At 42.7% G+C, this 17,918-nt stretch overlaps 1 protein-coding gene across 7 annotated transcripts in view; it reads left to right on the top strand.

Annotated features, from left to right (window-relative positions):
• Positions 1 to 17,918, top strand: part of HIVEP1 (HIVEP zinc finger 1) — a 149,339-nt gene that overhangs the window by 107,096 nt on the left and 24,325 nt on the right. For 6 of the 7 annotated variants that reach the window (XM_058732996.1, XM_058732997.1, XM_058732994.1 and 3 more), the window contains 4 exons: positions 2,164 to 8,114; positions 11,410 to 11,543; positions 12,259 to 12,434; positions 17,037 to 17,138. In XM_058732996.1, coding sequence (XP_058588979.1) covers positions 2,164 to 8,114; positions 11,410 to 11,543; positions 12,259 to 12,434; positions 17,037 to 17,138 — 6,363 coding nt within the window. The remainder of the gene's footprint in view (positions 1 to 2,163; positions 8,115 to 11,409; positions 11,544 to 12,258; positions 12,435 to 17,036; positions 17,139 to 17,918) is intronic. The other variant, XM_058732993.1, reaches the window with a different exon arrangement.

Genomic DNA, 17,918 nt, shown 5'->3' with positions numbered 1-17,918 from the left:
CAAATAACTATCTAAACATAAAAGCTTATTCCAAAAACCACGTAAAACATAACAAAATAAGCCTATCTACCCAACTAAGCCACTGGTTCCGTAGGTTCTGGAAGGGGCTTGGCATGGGTGTGTGTGTGTGTGTGTGTGTGTGTGTGTGTGTACACATACATACAGTCTTTTTTAACGTTCATTTTTGAAAGTGAGGGAGAGCAGAGGAGGGGTAGAGAGAGAGAATCCCAAGCAGGGATTCTGACATGGGGATCCACCCCAGAACCATGAGATCATGACCTGAGCTGAAATGGAATCAGAGGCTTAACCGACTAAGCCACCCAGGCGCCCCCCTCTGTGTCTTTATATGTATTTTGACAGCCTGGTGGCTTTCACCTTTCCTACAACCCACTCCAAGCCTTTTGGAAGTGACTGGGGAAACTACTCATCCTAGATGATGATTCGTGTTTTTCATGGTGTCCATTAGCCCGGTAGACACAACATATGACATTCAGTTTATTGCGTTTATCTTGAAAAGGGAAAAACAGTGGGAAACATTCTGTAAATGAGTAGATCAAAACATAAAAAAGATTTGCTCAACATCATTTCGTATCAACAAACCTGATACTTGTTTTTCTGTTTTTCTTAGCTCAAGCATTTTAGTCATGAGGGACCCTCCCCTTTTTTAAATTTTTGCTCTTCTGATTATGGTGGATAAACGTATCGTTAGCGTGTTAGTCCTGTGTTTTTTCATTAACTTAATCTATCACAGCACATAAACCAATCATCACAAGAGGACTAGGGTATTTTTTTTTTATTTTATATAAATTTTTTATCTCCAGTGGTTATTATGGCATAGGCATTTGGTCTGATATGAATTTCAAATACGTCCGTTGCAACAGCTATTTGAAAATAACCAGGAATTTGAGTATTTGACTTTTCTACAAATAAATAAGAGGAGCTTGAATAAGTTTTTGTCTGTGTGCCCAAGAGTCCAACAAATGGAAACAAATGAAATCATGGCAGATATTTACTGCTCACAAACGTCATAGTTGACGGTGGTTGTGGGTGGCTGAGGCCAGTTAAACATGGATTTCCTTCCAACACAGCCAGAAATGAAGGTAGCTTCCTGTCTTGTCTCCCACAGTTAGCTCACCTACCTGTCCACCTGCCTTCCATCTACCTGTCATTAATGACAAAGAAACCTAGCCATTGGATGTTTTGTTCCGTTAAAATGGCGATTTTTTTTAAAACTAAGGGCCATTACAACATTATGACTTTTTAAATTGTGTTGGTGGAGAACCACAAATAAGGGAGATGTTTTTACTTTCATAGTTTTTGTTCACTGATACAATTACTGCAATAGTAGTTCTTTATGATTCTACCAACCTTAATATCTCATAAGCGTCTGAGATAATGTTTGCTCCAAAAATTATTGTATACTAGCTTTTTTTTTCCTCACAAAAAATGGCACTATTGCATGTTTTGGAATCCTCTTACTTTAAAACTTGCTGAGAAGTTTTCTCGAGAAGGTACTAAATGTGGGGCGCCTGGGTGGCTCAGTCTGTTGAGCATCCAACTCTTGATTTCAGCTCAGATCATGATCCTGGCGTTGTGGAATCGAGCCCTGCATTGGGCTCCGTGCTAAGCGTGGAGCCTGCTTGGGATTCTCTCCCTCTCCCTCTGCCCCTCCCTTGCTCACTCTGCCTCTCTCTCTAATAAAAAATAAATAAAAACAAAAGATACTAAATTGCGACGAGACCGTCAAATACCCCGCATTAAAAGGTTGAGTTTTCTTCTTTGTGCAGCAGGTGTCTCAGACTGTTGGATAGACTGAGTCCTCAGCTGTCACTGTGAGGAGGGAGAATAACGTAGTTTTGAAAGATCAGGTTCTAGGACGCTGGTGAGCTGGGGGTCCAGGGAGGAACAAAGCATTCCGGAAATGGACACTAAGGTCTCTGCACGATTGTTCCAGTAGCTTTTGATTGCCAACATTCTTGCAAATGCCAAGATATCAAAATACAGTTTTATCCACAGCTGGCTTTCCGTAAACTACCTTCTTTAGTTGTCGTAACACCCTCATGATTGTAATCCTCATTTTAAAAAAAATATATATGCGTGGTTGGCATGTCGGCCGTCTTACCAATTTACTTTTTAACTTTTTCTTTTTTTTTTTTTTAACAGAAATCTTAGAGGCTGGTATTAAAGCAACTTCAGAATCACTTAAAGGTGTGAAACGAAAAAAGATTGTAGCTGAGAACCACCTGAAAAAAATACCGAAATCCCCACTGAGGAGTCCCCTTCAGGCAAAACATAAACAAAATACAGACGAGCCTGCTTTTGCTGTTCTTCAGAGCGCGCCGGAGTCTCACAAGAAGCAGAATCCTAGCCCCGTGAAAAATGGGAAGCAGTTTGCCAAACACAATGGAGAAACACCTGGGGTAGTCGCTGAGGCCTCCAAATCCGAAGATTCTGTGTCCCCAAAGAAGCCCGTGTTTCTGCAGCACCCATCTGAACTGCGCCGATGGGGATCGGCAGGCTCTGACCCCAGCAGGTCGGGCTTCCCGGATGCAAAATGTGACTCTCGATCTTTGTCGAGTAAAACCAGGACTGACCGCAGTGAATGTATCTCCTCCACTCGTAGTCCCGCCTCCTCTTACACAAACACCGCATTTGATGTCTTACTGAAGGCAATGGAGCCAGAGCTGAGCACCTTGTCGCAAAAGGGCTCATCTTGTGCAGTTAAGGTAGAAAAACTGAGACCAAATAAAACTGTACAACCCCCTTCTCAGTTAAACAGCAGCTCACCGGATGCCCCAACTCAGACTTCCCAAGAATCTGTTTCTGAATCACAGCCTTCTCCTTGTCCCTCGTACACCGTGCACGTGTCTGCAACTCAGAAGAGTGAGCCAGCCACAGTTCAGTCAGTGTCTCACCCGTGTAACCAACACGAACACTTTGTTTCTCTGCCTCACCAACAAAATCAGCCGCTTCCAGCACGTTCAGGTTTCCCAAGGTCCCTGGTGAATCTGCAAAATCAAGAGAATGCCAAACTTGAACAGGTTTATCATATGGCAGCGACGTCATCTGTGGGTCTGACTCCGCCTTCCAGTAGAACTCAGGTTACTCCTCAAAACCAGCAAATGGATTCTGCTTCACCGATGTCCGTGAGTCCAGCCCATTCGACACCGTCAGCCCCCACGCCAATTTATAATTCAGCTCCTGTCGCCTCTGTCGTTAACCACAGCGTGGAGCAAATGTGCAATCTTCTTCTGAAAGATCAGAAGCCAAAAAAACAAGGAAAATACATTTGTGAGTATTGCAATAGAGCTTGTGCAAAGCCTAGCGTGCTTTTGAAGCACATCCGCTCCCATACTGGAGAGCGACCCTATCCCTGTGTGACCTGTGGATTTTCATTTAAGACTAAAAGCAATCTGTACAAGCACAAAAAGTCCCATGCACATACTATCAAACTGGGTCTTGTCTTGCAACCAGATGCTGGTGGTTTGTTCTCGTCACAGGAGTCCCCCAAAGCACTTAGCATCCAATCGGACGTAGAAGACAGTGGGGAGAGCGATGAGGAGGGGGCTGCTGAGGAAAGACAGAACGACCCAGTCTCCATGGACCCGCAGCCTGTGCAGATAATGAAAATGATGTCCCATTCTGAAGCGTTACCAAAATCAAGTTCCATTCCAAGCAATCCAGACCATGTGGTAGGTGACTTTCCACTACAGGACAAATCTTCAGAATCACAGGCTGTGCCAGAGTTACCAAAAGTCGTGGTCCACCCTGTCGGCGTGTCCCCTTTAAGAGTCGACAGCCCAAAGCTCCCGGACTCCAAGCCTGAACTGTCTAGTGCACAGACACCGAAGGACCTTCAGGGAACCAATGTCCTGTCCCACTCAGCCTGGACATCCTCCCTCGAGACTGACGAGAAGTCCCGTCAGAAAGGGGACGGGAGTCAGCCAGAAGGGAAACAGGAGCCTCACATGGGGACAGGACATGCCCAGCTGCAAAGGCAGCAGGCTACCGATTGCTCCCAAGAGCAGCAAGGAAAACTTCTGAGTCCTCGGAGTTTAGGAAGTACGGATTCTGGTTACTTTTCACGTTCGGAAAGTGCCGACCAGACCGCGAGTCCGCCGACTCCCTTTGCCAAAACGTTGCCCACCACGGACCAAGACTTAAATAAGAATAATGGGCCCTCTGCACCTCGGATCAGTACACCAGCACCTTCTGCTCTGTCAACAAGTGAAAAAGCATTGCTTCTACCGGGTCAGATGCGCCCACCCTTGGCGACGAAAACACTTGAGGAGCGGATATCAAAGCTGATCTCAGACAACGAAGCCTTGGTTGACGATAAGCAGCTGGATAGCGTAAAGCCACGGAGAACCTCTCTCTCGAGGCGAGGAAGTATCGACTCTCCCAAGTCATACATATTTAAAGATTCTTTCCAGTTCGATTTGAAACCAATGGGACGGAGAACAAGCTCCAGCTCGGATATACCAAAGTCCCCTTTCACCCCTACCGAGAAATCGAAGCAAGTCTTCCTTCTGTCTGTACCTTCCCTTGACTGCTTGCCCATTACGAGGAGTAACTCCATGCCTACCACAGGTTATTCAGCAGTACCTGCGAGCGTCATCCCGCCCCCTCACCCCCTGAGAGGAAGTCAGTCATTTGATGACAAAATCGGCGCTTTCTACGATGACGTCTTTGTGTCAGGCCCTAACACTGCCGTGCCCCAGAGTGCACATCCGCGGACCCTTGTCAGACAGTCAGCAGTAGAAGACTCTTCAGCAAATGAAAACCACCTTCTCGGTGCTGGACAGTCCCTGGACGAGAGCTATCCAGGATGCGGTGCGGCCAGTGACACTGGGCCGGCAAGGGGCAAGTCCTTGGCCCCAGGCTCACATTTGGAGAAAAAGAAGTCCCATCAAGGGCGAGGGACAATGTTTGAGTGTGAAACCTGCAGAAACAGGTATAGAAAACTGGAGAATTTTGAAAACCATAAGAAATTTTACTGTTCAGAGTTACATGGACCAAAAACAAAGGTGGCCGTGAGGGAACCTGAACACAGCCCCGTGCCTGCTGGTAGTACACAGCCTCAGATTCTGCACTACCGAGTTGCGGGCCCTGCAGGGGTGTGGGAGCAGACACCTCAGATCAGAAAACGGAGGAAGATGAAGAGTGTCGGAGATGATGATGAACTTCAGCAAAATGAAAGGGGGGCGTCCCCGAAAAGCTCCGAAGGCCTCCAGTTCCAGAATTCTCTGGGCCCTGCTTCCACTTTGTCTAAGCATAACGTTGCAATAACAAGTGACCAGCATAGAAAGATACAGCTGCAGGCCTCCCAAATCCAGCTGGCGGCCAGAGGTCCCGACCAGACCATGGATCCCAAGCTGTCTACCATCGTGGAGCAACACATGAGTTCAGCTGCCCAGGACAAGACGGAGCCGAAGAGGCACGGAACTGGAATCTCCGTCATTCAGCATACAAACTCGCTGAGCAGACCCAATTCATTTGACAAGCTTGAGTCTTTTGAAAGAGGTTCCCCAGTCTCCTTCCAGGAGCTGAACAGGACAGTGAAGCCCGGATCTCTGAAAGTGATGGGAATTTCCCCAGAAGAAGGGCGCCTTCCCCAGAACGCGTCTCACCCTCACCAGCCTGCGCTGTCATCAGATGCTCTGAGAGCAGAACTTCAGGACGGTCCCAGGAAGAGTCCAAGTGAACGACATGTGTTGGGACAGCCCTCCCGACTCGTTCGGCAGCACAACATCCAAGTCCCAGAAATTCTGGTCACCGAAGAGCCAGATCGGGACCTCGAAGCCCAAGGCTATGATCAGGAAAAGTCAGAGAAGTTCAGTTGGCCTCAGCGTAGTGAAACCTTGTCAAAGTTGCCAACCGAGAAGCTGCCACCCAAAAAGAAGAGGCTCCGTCTTGCCGAGATGGAGCACTCGTCCACAGAATCGAGTTTCGACTCCACTCTGTCCAGGAGCCTAAGTAGGGAGAGTAGTTTATCTCACACTTCGAGTTTCTCAGCTTCATTGGACGTTGAGGAGGTTTCTAAAACGGAGGCTTCCCCCAAAATGGATTTTCTAAACAGAGCAGAGTTTCTCATGATTCCAGCTGGCTCGAATACACTGAACATTCCTGGAACTCACCGAGAAATGAGGCGCACCGCTTCAGAACACATTAGCTGCGTGCAAACGTCGATGGAGGTCTCTGATTTCAGAAGTAAATCGTTTGACTGTGGAAGCATAACTCCACCCCAGACAACACCACCTGTTGAATCGCAGCCCCTGACGTCCCCTTCGGGAATGGGGGTCACCGGGCACGTGCCTCTCTTAGAAAGAAGGAGGGGCCCACTGATGCGGCAGATATCTTTAAACCTAGCCCCAGATACTCGTGTGTCTCCCAGCAACCCACCATCTTTCCAAACAATCGCTCTTGCGAGTGTGAACACAGCACCGTTTCCGGGCCCTCAGCTCACGAATGCATCTTTAGCCGAGTTTCCTGCAAACGCTCTGCACTCCCAGACTCAAGTTAAGGATCAGCGAACAGAAACCTCCAGTTCCAGCTCTACTAACATCTTCCCCGTTCAACAGCTTTTCGGTATCAACGTGTTAAGTCCAGTCCACACCCCCCATAGCCACCCAAACACACAGACGTCTCTGCAAGTGTCTATGCAGAGTGTTCAGCCGGATGCAAATCCCAGTTTATGTGTGGCTTCTAAAAGTAAAGGTTGCTTTGCTCCCAAGTACCAACTTCATTGTCAGGTTTTCACTTCAAGCCAGTCTTGTGCTTCCAATCCTGTACTTTCTTTGCCAAAGCAAGTTCTCTCGGATCCAGGTGGGGCTCCTGACCATCGCGGGACTTCGTTAGCATTACCAACCAAATTGATAGATGCCATGTCCAGTTCATGTGTTCCCCCACCACTGAAGCTAGGTGGGCAGGCGCAGCACGTGCCGACGTCGTTTGCATTGCCCGTGCATCTGCAGAGTAACGTTCCAGCGTACTGTTTTGCCACAGTCACTCCTCTGCCACAAATCCTGGTGACCCAAGACCTGTCCAACCAGCCAATTTGCCAGGCTAATTGTAGCATGGTGCCAATCAGCGAGGAACAAAATTCCGTGCCAAAATTGCAGACAGATCACCAGAATGCTTTGTCAAACCCAGAGGCAGAACCTGTCTGTGAAAATGTTTTTTCAGAGACGGGTCAGACTCTCCCTCCATCAGAACCTTTGCCCGTAACCCAGAAAACGTCTGTTGGTAGGCTTTCCCCCCAGCAAGAATCTTCAGCTTCAAGTAAAAGGATGCTTTCCCCAGCAAACAGTTTAGACATTGCCATGGAAAAGCACCAGAAGCGTGCTAAAGATGAGAATGGGTCTATTTGTACAACAGAGATCAGACCCTTTGAACCAGGGAGTTCAAGACCTAGTGAAGCTAATAAACAGAAGAAACCTATTTTAGTGAGGCAGGTTTGTACTACGGAGCCTCTTGATGGTGTGCTGTCGGAACAGGATGTTTTTTCTCAACCTGAAATTAGTAGCGAGGCTGTTAGTCTGACAGATGTCCTACCGGCTGATTTGTCATCCAAACACTCTAAGTCTGTAGTTACAGAACCTATAATCGAACTACAGGAGTTTGAAAACATCAAGTCCTCCACGTCGCTCACTCTTACACTGAGAAATTCACCTGTCCCTGCAGAAGACATTCACATTTCTCCTTTGGAATGTGTAGACGGTAACCAAGAAAGGAAGTCTCCAGGGGTTAGAACTCAACGTGACAAAGAGAGCATCCAAGACCAAAGTCAAGCCACACTTTTAGTGTCTGATGCGGGAGGTGCACAGCAGCTGCCTTTCCCTAGCCTGAAGACCTCAACCAACTTTACATGGTGTTACCTACTAAAGCAGAAGGCGTTGCATTTGCCTCAGAATGACCAGAAAACTTCAGCCTATACTGATTGGACAGTTAGTGCCAGTAATCCAAACCCACTGGGGTTGCCTACAAAAGTTGCCCTTTCTCTCCTTAATTCAAAACAGAAGACTGGAAAATCACTATATTGTCAAGCAATAACTACCCATTCCAAATCAGATTTATTGGTCTATTCAAGCAAGTGGAAAAGCAACTTAAGCAAGGTACTTGACATATCATTTATCTTCACAAATAGTTTGTGCGATGTCTTGATGCCTTTAAATGTTTTAATTGAAAAGTGTATCTTAATTTCGAATGACAAATTGTGCTGTGTAAGTATAAAGTCACCCAGACGAAAGGATGAGAAGTTTACCCCGCGAGTTAGACTGATAAGGGTTACATGGAATCCTTCGGTGATTCTCTCTTGAGACATTTTGGAAATAACTTGCCCTGAGCTGAATGTTTAAGTCCTTACGTAATGGTACATACAGATCATCGCGGTTTAACTTTCATCTTTCTCTTGTATTAAGTGAAAGGAGATTATGTCTGTGTTTTGTCCCTGCTGGTGCGGGGGAATAGAGGTGTGAGTAATCAAAGACTGTTACATTTCATTTTGAAATATAAGCAGAGAGCCACTCATACTTGTCTTTGTACACCTGACTAGCCTCCCCTGGCCATGCTAGTCCCAACTCCCACCCGGTGTTAGAATCATCTTAGTGCTAGAGAGAAGACTCACAGAATAGCTGACTCATACACTTGATATAATTAAGTTGATTTGGTCAAGATGTATAGAATAGGGTCATAAAACTGTAATTTGGAGTTATTTGTGTAATCAGTCTTACTAGAGTTGTTGGCTTTATAAAATGGGAAAAATCATTTAAATGAGAGTAAATAAATAGGTAAGGGGATCATGGTGGACTCCTGACATTAAGAATTATAGATTAAGTCCGTGACCTTTACAGGTTCATGAGCATACAATATAGGTTCATAGACCTATGATATGTGTGTCTGTATATGTACATATATATATATATATATGTACATATACAGACATACATACACATATATAGACACACACATACATATACATACATATACATACATACACATATATACACATACATATATATATATATATATATATACACACACATATACACACACACATATATATAGACACACACACACACACACACACACATACACATACTTACCAAGAAGGAAGTCTCTAAATTTGCCGGTAGGTTAAAGAGGTATGGATACAGGGAAGAAATTCCCAAAGTGGTGATATTTTAGCTGAGTCTTAAAAAAAAAATGTAGGGATTTTTGTTTCAGGTAAAAAGAATGAGAAATTTTAATAGTCTGCTGACATGACATGGACACGATAAAGAACTTAGTTCATTTTAAAGAATCCTGAGGAGTCTGCCATGGGTGGCTAGAAGGTGTAAGTTTGAAACACTGCCATGCTTCCAAGTTGGAAATATAGATAAAAACCAAAAAAATATGCACACTGGTGGTGAGCCATTGATACTTTTTCAACAAAGGAGGGTGCGGGCAACCATTCAGAATTTAATTTTTAAATGACCCGGCTTTACTCTAGACCTACTAAAAATCAGAATCTTGGAAGATGAGACCTGATCATGAGAATTTAGACAGAGCTTCTGGAATATTCCCAAAGCGCCTCTGGAAAAGTGGTTCTCCTTCAGCATCAAGTGCCTTGGTAGAAATGCCTCTGGAAATGTGTACTTAGATTTGGAGCTAGGCGAGGACTCCTGGTGGAAGGTGTCGGGATTCCTTGGTGCATGGGGATAGTTAATGAGCTTGCTCAGAGCGGGAGGAAGGACAGAAGATCTCAGAATGGATTTGGGATTCACCACTACTTAAAGGGTTGAATGGATGAAGAAAGTGCATACGGGAAACTGAGAGAGGTTGTTCATCAAGGAAAGAGGAGGACCAGGAGAAAGTGGTATCACATAGATCAAGGAGGAAATTTCATGGAAAGATACGCAGACAGAGAGGTCAAATCAAGGTCACATAAAGATGGAGACTAACGTGGTTCCTGGACCGAGCGGTCCCAATATCGCTGGAGTGTTGGGGACGTGGGCAGGTGGCTGTGGAGGCCTGGGTACTGGGTTGACTCACAACCCAGATGTTAACGTACTTATAATGGAGAATGGAAAAGAAAGGTGCTGAAATGGAAGGGTCTCTAAGAGAAGCAAGGGGTCAACAACATAAACTGCACAGGTGGCCAAGCGTATAAAGACTAAGGAAGGGACAAGGATTTGGGCATTTGGCTCGTTGGTAATTGGTGAACAGAAGCCAGATTCGATGGTAGGAAAGTGAGCTGAAGAGAAATGGGAATTTGGTGTTGCAAAGAAGGTAAAAAGCAGGATTAGCGTTAAGGGTATAAAGTCAAGGAGTAGTGTGCATATGCATTCCAGATTGTGCGGACACCTGGTGTGTTTGCTAGGACAAGAGGAGACCGATGCCTTCCTGTCTGCTAGGGTCAGTGTCATTACCTCCTCGCACTGCCTTCCTGAGCTCCCCAGGGTGCACCTTCTGAGGCTGTGCGGGCCCTCTGACCATGGCGCACACCCTCTCATTTGCTAGAATCAGGTCATCTCGGTGCGGAGCCATCTGCTTGGGGATGTGGTTTTTAAGGGTTTGTGACAAAGAGGCCCCTTGATCAGAAAAGTTGTGCCTCACTTTGGATTTGGCCAGAGGACTGGAGTTTGAGCCTTTGCTATTAAGCTTGACCTTGGACAAGTGGCTTCACCCTGAGAGTGTCCTTCCACACTGGATCCTGTGCTGCTGGCACCGCAGGATCTGTGAGAATGGTAGGGGCTGAGGAGGGGGACGCTTGTGAAATCCCAAGGTGGTGTCACTGTAGTGTTTCCATAGGAGAAGCACACAACGCTCGCCATGTTGGTGTGTGTTACCGTGTTCCAGACACTTAATTATTATCGGTCCACAGCCTGACTTCTGACCTGCCTGTATGTCACAGTGATCGGTATTCAGGAACTTTTGAGAAGATACGGCAGGGAAACAGAATTAATTATGGTTTAAAATGATAGGAGAAGGGGAGAATGTTGGGAAACGGACTTTTGCTTGAACAGAAGTGCACGGTCGCAGTCCACCGACGTCGCAGGGAATTGGTCACGTTCTTAGGAGTAGGAGACATTATTATACCAAATGGGGTAACTGGCGCTTTCCCATCTCGGAAGAATAAAGCTCGTTTCAGAAATAGAGTGTAGTGTGAGTGATTGGTCAGGAGACTGTGGTGGGGTCTTAAAACAACATAGGGTTTATCAGTTCGCAGTGGTGCAGACAGATAGGTTAAAGATAGGGGAGGGGAGAGAGCAAATGACCTTTAAACATGTTATTTCCTTGAAATGCATTCCATTAAGTTAACTACGCGTCCGGTACTCTGCCATGTTTTAATTTCCAAGTGAAACGTTAGCATGTTTGTGTTTTCAGTTTTATTAAATTAGTTTCTCTTTTTTTTTTTTTTCCTTTCAGAGAGCATTAGGTAATCAAAAGTCCACAGTAGTTGAATTCAGCAATAAAGATGCCTCTGAAATTAACAGTGAGCAAGATAAAGAAAATTCCTTAATCAAAAGTGAACCAAGAAGAATTAAAATATTTGATGGAGGGCAAGTACAAATTTTACTTTCTAAATGTACATTTAAACTTACTTTTTAAATGTACATTTGCTTTCATGTGAATGAAGACTTAACCAGTGCCAATTTTATATAAATGTTACAAGGTTTCTCAGCTTATTAACAGAATCTTCATGGCAAAATATGTGTTAGATGTCATGTTAAATAAATCCATTTTGATCAAGAAAATATTTAGGAAACATCATAGGTCCTAGGAGGCAGCTAAGAACTATTTTCAGAGTAAACTCTGGGTTTCACGTTGATTTACAATAAGGAGCTCCGTGGGAAATGTGCTCGAAGAGAGACAAATTCACTGCGTATTGGATGTCTCTGTGTTTTCGGTTATGAGAAAAACACATTGTAAAAGCTGATTGTAGCTCTAGTGAAGCCAAGAGAAATTCCAGTACTTTTAGAGTTGCTGTAATTGAATTTAATAACAAAGAAAACTTTGGAGCCAGTGGCTGAGAAAGAGGGAGTTCTGTTCTAAAATTAAACCTGGTAACGAGTAAGGTGGTTTGATCAGAATTAGCTATTTGCATATTAAATGTTGATGCGAAAAGCTGGAATATTGTTACTTACATGTGCATAAAATTTGTATTGATTGAGTGTAAACATTGTGACTTCTTGTATTTTGTAAGCTGAATTCTAATCATCGATATTTTCTCAAAGACCTAGTATCCAATCTCCCTATTTTTTTTCTTTAAATTAGATATAAATCAAATGAAGAGTATGTATATGTCCGAGGCAGGGGAAGAGGAAAGTACATTTGTGAAGAATGTGGAATACGTTGTAAGAAACCTAGTATGTTAAAGAAACACATACGGACCCATACAGATGTCCGCCCCTACCACTGCACTTACTGTAACTTCTCCTTTAAGACGAAAGGTATGAAATGGCATTGTTCGGTGGTCCTTTTGATATGCACTGAGTTAGTAGAGCCAAGATCCACCTTGACACTCTATGACCAAGGATGCAGTAGCTTGAATAGACTGATAGAAATAACATCTTGTCAACACGGTAGCCTTGTCTCTTTATATGTCTCTAGACCTCTCAGGGAAAGGAAGAAAAAGGGTTTTTTTTAATTATATACTTTCACAATATAGATAATAAATATAACATTTTAAAAGGAGCAACTACCCTTTTTTATTTCCCTCCCCAGATTAGAGTTGCATAACATGATGACTAATACATTTCAAAAATACTTTGGAGCTGAAGAAGAAAAAGAAATTTTCATGATGATAAGGAAACTCCTTTCTATGCTACAGGATTGAAGTGAAAGTTTAAATAATAACTATAGTAAACTTACAATGACTGCGTTCATGTCTTATTATCTAATTTTAGGCATGAAAGGCCATTTTTTTTCCATGATGCTTTTTGTTTTTTACCCAAATTCTATTGCATTTCAGCTTCAGAAAACTTCTGTTGTCCTATTTAATGTGCATAGAACTCAGAACTAGTCATTAAAATTATATTTAGTACTCTGTCTGTATGCTTTATATGTTTTTATTTAAATTGCAAGTCTTTATTATAGTTAAGGTAATTTTACCCTCTCCAGATTCCCTGCTACATATAATGAGAACACTACTTAAAAAATAATGCCCACTTTCTCCATTAGGCTCCTTGCTCACGGATCATTACATAAAAATTTGTTACTTGAGACTTCAATTTCCTACCTACCTTTTAAAAATAAGAATCTCTCTAAAAGAAAACAATGTCATCCTAAAATTCTCTGTCTGAAAGTGTGGTATCTGTAAAAAATATTTAATTGACAATTTTTTTACAGAAACTTTATTCCCTTTGAGTGAACATTCACTTTTTTCTGATTATATTGGCTGCCTTCAGGGTTTTTGTTTTAGAGATTGATCAACTCGTCAGCAAAATTTACTACGTTATTTGGCTAGAATTTTTTGGCGTTTAAGGAGAGTTAGATACATAGCAACTAAACATTCACATTAGCTCTCCTTAGATGCCGGGAGTACCCGAAGCAAGAATGATAGAAATAACAACAACAGAATTGTTTTTCAGCTAGCCTTGAATATTTTTGAATAGCTTTGGGACATCATGAGCAGTTGAGAGGTTCACTGTCTGTAGTCCTCTGGTTGTGATGTGGATTCACGTTCTGGAAATGGAGGGTGGGTTTCAGGATGCTTTTCCTGGTCTTGTGTGCAGGCTTTGATAGGAGAAGGTACTATGATTTCTTAACCCAGTTTATTGCCCTTTCACTGGTTTTGATCCTGTGATTACACAACATCCACGAATTTCCAGTACACAGCCAGGAGACCAGAAATGGGCCAATGTAACTCATAAAAGATTACCAAGTACAGAATGATGTTGCTAAATAAAAGAGGATCAAGGTATAATGTGAAATGTGTATTTCTCAATAGAAAGAAGAGAAGGAATCAGGATACTTAAATGATACTCATAAAATGAGGGCAAGAAAGGGAGGGAAACTTAGGTGTGGAAAACCAAATGAATCTTCTTGGCCAAGAATCACCAAGTAATCTTAGTGAAATAACTCCAAACAGCGTCACGTAAAGGTTTAGATAAATGTTTCCCAAGAGGCGGACAGAGCATAATGACCCCTGAAGAGTGAGCGTTAGATCTTTGCAGTTTTCACGTCTTCCAACTTCTCGGATATGCTGCCGATCTGAATTTACGTTAGATGTTTTGTCTTGTCAGAAAATCCATTGCAATTATGCGATAAATACGTATTTGAGGAAAGCGACCCTAGCTAAGGAGACCGGTGAAGAAAATATTAGAAATTCAGTATTTCCCTCTTCTCAGGGTGATAGTTCTTTATTTTACGGGTCAGCTTCCTCGTAGAAGTCTGCCTTTTGTGAATATCTGTAAAACAGATTCCATAGTATCTTTTAAATGCAGCTGAATACTAGTAGACTCGTTTTTAGGTGAGGCTGCAGATGTTGTCCTCCTTGATTTACTCTGTCGTCCTAGCCAGCGCAACTCTACTCCCCACTGGATGTGTCTGGATAGGAACAGAAAAACAGTGATGTAATGGCATGCCACATAAATATGGGTACCGAGAAAGAGCACGCTACGGCCAGCTAAACAGTCTGCAGTGCTAGAAATTGATGCTTCTGATGCCTCGTGCCTATAATCTCTACTTTGTCATTTGTCCCCTTAATTTATCTGATGAGTACACTTCCAAAAGAATTGTAATTGATTTGTTTTCACTGTTCTGCTTTAAAGGTCAGTCAGCAGAAAAGACACAGTGAGCTTGCACCCCTGCAGGATTTACTACCATTTATATCACAGAAAGCTAGACTCTCTGTGTAGCTGTAGGAGCCCAGAAACAAAACCTCACATGCTTTCCAGAGGATTTAGACTAAAGTTTCTTAAGTCTGTTAAAAAATTTACTTATTATGTTGATGCACAGAGTTTATGGCATTGCTAAGGGATATATGCATCTATTTTGCATGTTAAAATGCAAATTATCATGTTTATTTTAACTTATTTAAGAAGTAGGTTAGTAGTAAGTAATAGCTCGAATTATGAGAAGATATGCTTATTAAAAGCTTATAGTCCCAAATTTGTCTGGTTACAATTATCCATTAACGTCTCTAAGAAGCAAATAACCTTCCGTGACTGTTCATGTAGGGAACAAAAGCACTTTCGGTAAAGTAATTTGGTTTGTAATATTTGTTATTGTATTAGGAAGTGCTTTGGCTTGTAAATGGAAATTTAAGCCATATTGAGATGGCCAAAACATCTTTTTTTTACAACTTTTTAATATGAACATTTTGAAGCCTACGGGAAAGTAGAGATTTGTATCATGAACACCAGTCTACCAACCAGTCCACCTTTTACTGATTGTTAACATTTTGCCATATTTACTTCATGTGTCGTTTGTTTGTTTGTTTGTTTGTTTGTTTGTTTGTTTTAAGTGTATTTCAAGTAAATATCAGACATGGCCAAGCCATTTAAGCCAGGTGTCATCTCCGGAATTACAGAAGTCAGGGTTTGCTGGGTCTTAGATATCATCTAGTCCAGGTACCCTGTCACCCTTGAGCCCTTTAAGCACTAAGCTCTGAGGTGCTGCATGCTGTGAAGTGCAAGAAGTGGCTTGAACAGTGTGACCAGTTCCAAGTACTTAGGGAAGTTTTAGTGGTACTGAGGCTCTATAAATACAGCAGTTTCTCAGGCCCTTCAGCTACTGCAAGCCCAAAGTTAAGACCAAGATTTCAGACATCTTTAACTCAAGGCTTATTCTCAAATACTAATTCGCCCCTGCTCACCAAGCTAAGTATCTGGATTTTGTTTTCTCAAAAGAGAGGACCTTCCCTTGTTGGCGATGTTTTGTGTGTGTGGCGTTCTGCACTCAAACTGCTTGGCATCCTTAGAATCTGAGCTCTTCCCATGCATTCATGATCACTTGGGACGGACATTCCCAGTGGGTCCCAGTTAACCTGATAATACTTAAGCTACATTAGCCCCCAAAGGAAACACATCTTTAGAGATACTGTTATGAGACGTCTAGTCAATATGGTGAAGTGAAATTAACACAGGAAATTCTCTCCTGTTCCAAATAACAGAAATGCTGTTTATGATATAACAAATGTAGTTTTTAATAGATAGTCAAGCTTGAAATTTAAAAAAGGCAAATTCCCAGGTGACAGAAATAAAAAAGAAATTCCATGCTAGTATAGTGAATAGACACTTAAAATAATAATAATAATAATAATAATAATAATAATAATAATAAATAAAATTTAAAATACAAGAATTCATGGGCACAGCAAAGCCAGGTATATGCCCACAGCTCAAGGATTTTAATGTTAATACTGGAATAGAGTCCGAGGCCTCTGAAATAAGCCTGGCCCTCCTGTCCAGTGACTTTGGACCATGTGGGAAAAACATTTCTGCTGAAGAGCAAAATCCCATACCTATGCCATGCAAAAAGAAAGAAAGAAAGAACTGGTCTAGAATCAGAGGTCTGAAACCTTCAGCCCCGAGTAGAAGCAGTTGGAAAACTGACCCACAGAGATGTTTCTGCAACTCAGGGTATTTAAGGCTCCGTGGAAAACAGTCTTGCTAAAGATAAGCTTACGATAAAAACTAAAAGGCATGCAGGGAAACAAAGTACCATGAGGGAGATCCGGCAGGCACAGTGGTGGAGAATTTGGACGCCAGGAACTACACATCTTAGTGCAATCCAAAAGAGACTTTAAATTGAGGATGTTTAAAATGTTTTAAAAAAATAAATAAGGACGACAGAATAGAGACCAAAGGCAAAAGTAGACATTATCCAAGTAGAAGAGGCAGAATTGAAAAGAGAAGTTGTTAGTAGTAAGTAACAAGGTTATTACAACATACAGATACCAGTATTTTCTTTTGTCCAAATTTGAGTCTTGGAACTGTATAACCACAGTCTGTGCTTTCATTTGAAGTAGGAATGGAATTTGCCAGTGTTGACAAATGCAGCAGCAAAATACTACTGCGTAAGCTTAGTAAACATTCTTTTCCCTTAAGGAAATCTGACAAAACACATGAAGTCCAAGACACATAGCAAGAAATGTGTGGATTTAGGCGTCTCAGTAGGTTTAATAGATGAACAAGATACAGAAGAATCAGGTAAGGCTTTATTCCATATTTTTCATAAATGCTATTTACGATGTACTTTTTTTTTTTTTTTTGCGTCCATGTTCTTCTTTCCATTCCCACTGATACTGCTTAGTTCCTATTTTCGTTACTGTTTATTTACACTATACAATAGACTCCTGCTCAATTTCCCCATCATTAATTTGTCTTCCTTCCCGTCCATCCATTCCCACGGATGTTAAATTAATCTTCGTGAAGCCTGCCTCTGGTCATACTACTCTGTTGCAAGTCTTCCATTGGTTTCCATTTGCCGACTGAATAAATGATGAGCTCGCATCCCCCAAATCCTTTATGATCTGGTGTCCGCCTGCCTTACCGCCCTTCTTTCTCCTTTCTTTCTTTCACCTACCCTAATGCTTAAATTTCCTGCTTACGTGACATTGATCTGGCTCTCTGCCTGTACAGCCCTCCCTCAAAACCCCGCCCTCAATCCCCATGCAAAACGTGGCTCCCAGTGCACATCGGACAAAATCGTACTTTCCTTCAAGGTCTACCTCCGATCCACCGCTGCCATGAAGCCTTCTCTGATTTTCCCTTCCCACACTGTGGGAAACCATTTTTCTCTTCTCTCAGCTCCTGTAGTATTTCCGAGTTTGCTCTCTGAAAGCATTGAATCTCTTTCTGCCTCATTTTTGGATTATTTACATGCTGACCTTTCCTCCTCACGGAGATTCTTAAGCAGATCATGAGCAGAACTGATGACGGAGTGATCCTAGCTGCACCCGCAGCCCTTAATGCAGGGCCTTGCATGTA

The sequence above is a fragment of the Neofelis nebulosa genome, chromosome 6, assembly GCF_028018385.1.
Source record: "Neofelis nebulosa isolate mNeoNeb1 chromosome 6, mNeoNeb1.pri, whole genome shotgun sequence".
Lineage (NCBI taxonomy): Eukaryota > Metazoa > Chordata > Mammalia > Carnivora > Felidae > Neofelis > Neofelis nebulosa.
Note: the sequence above shows the minus strand (reverse complement) of the source record. Positions and strands in the feature narration are given on the sequence as shown.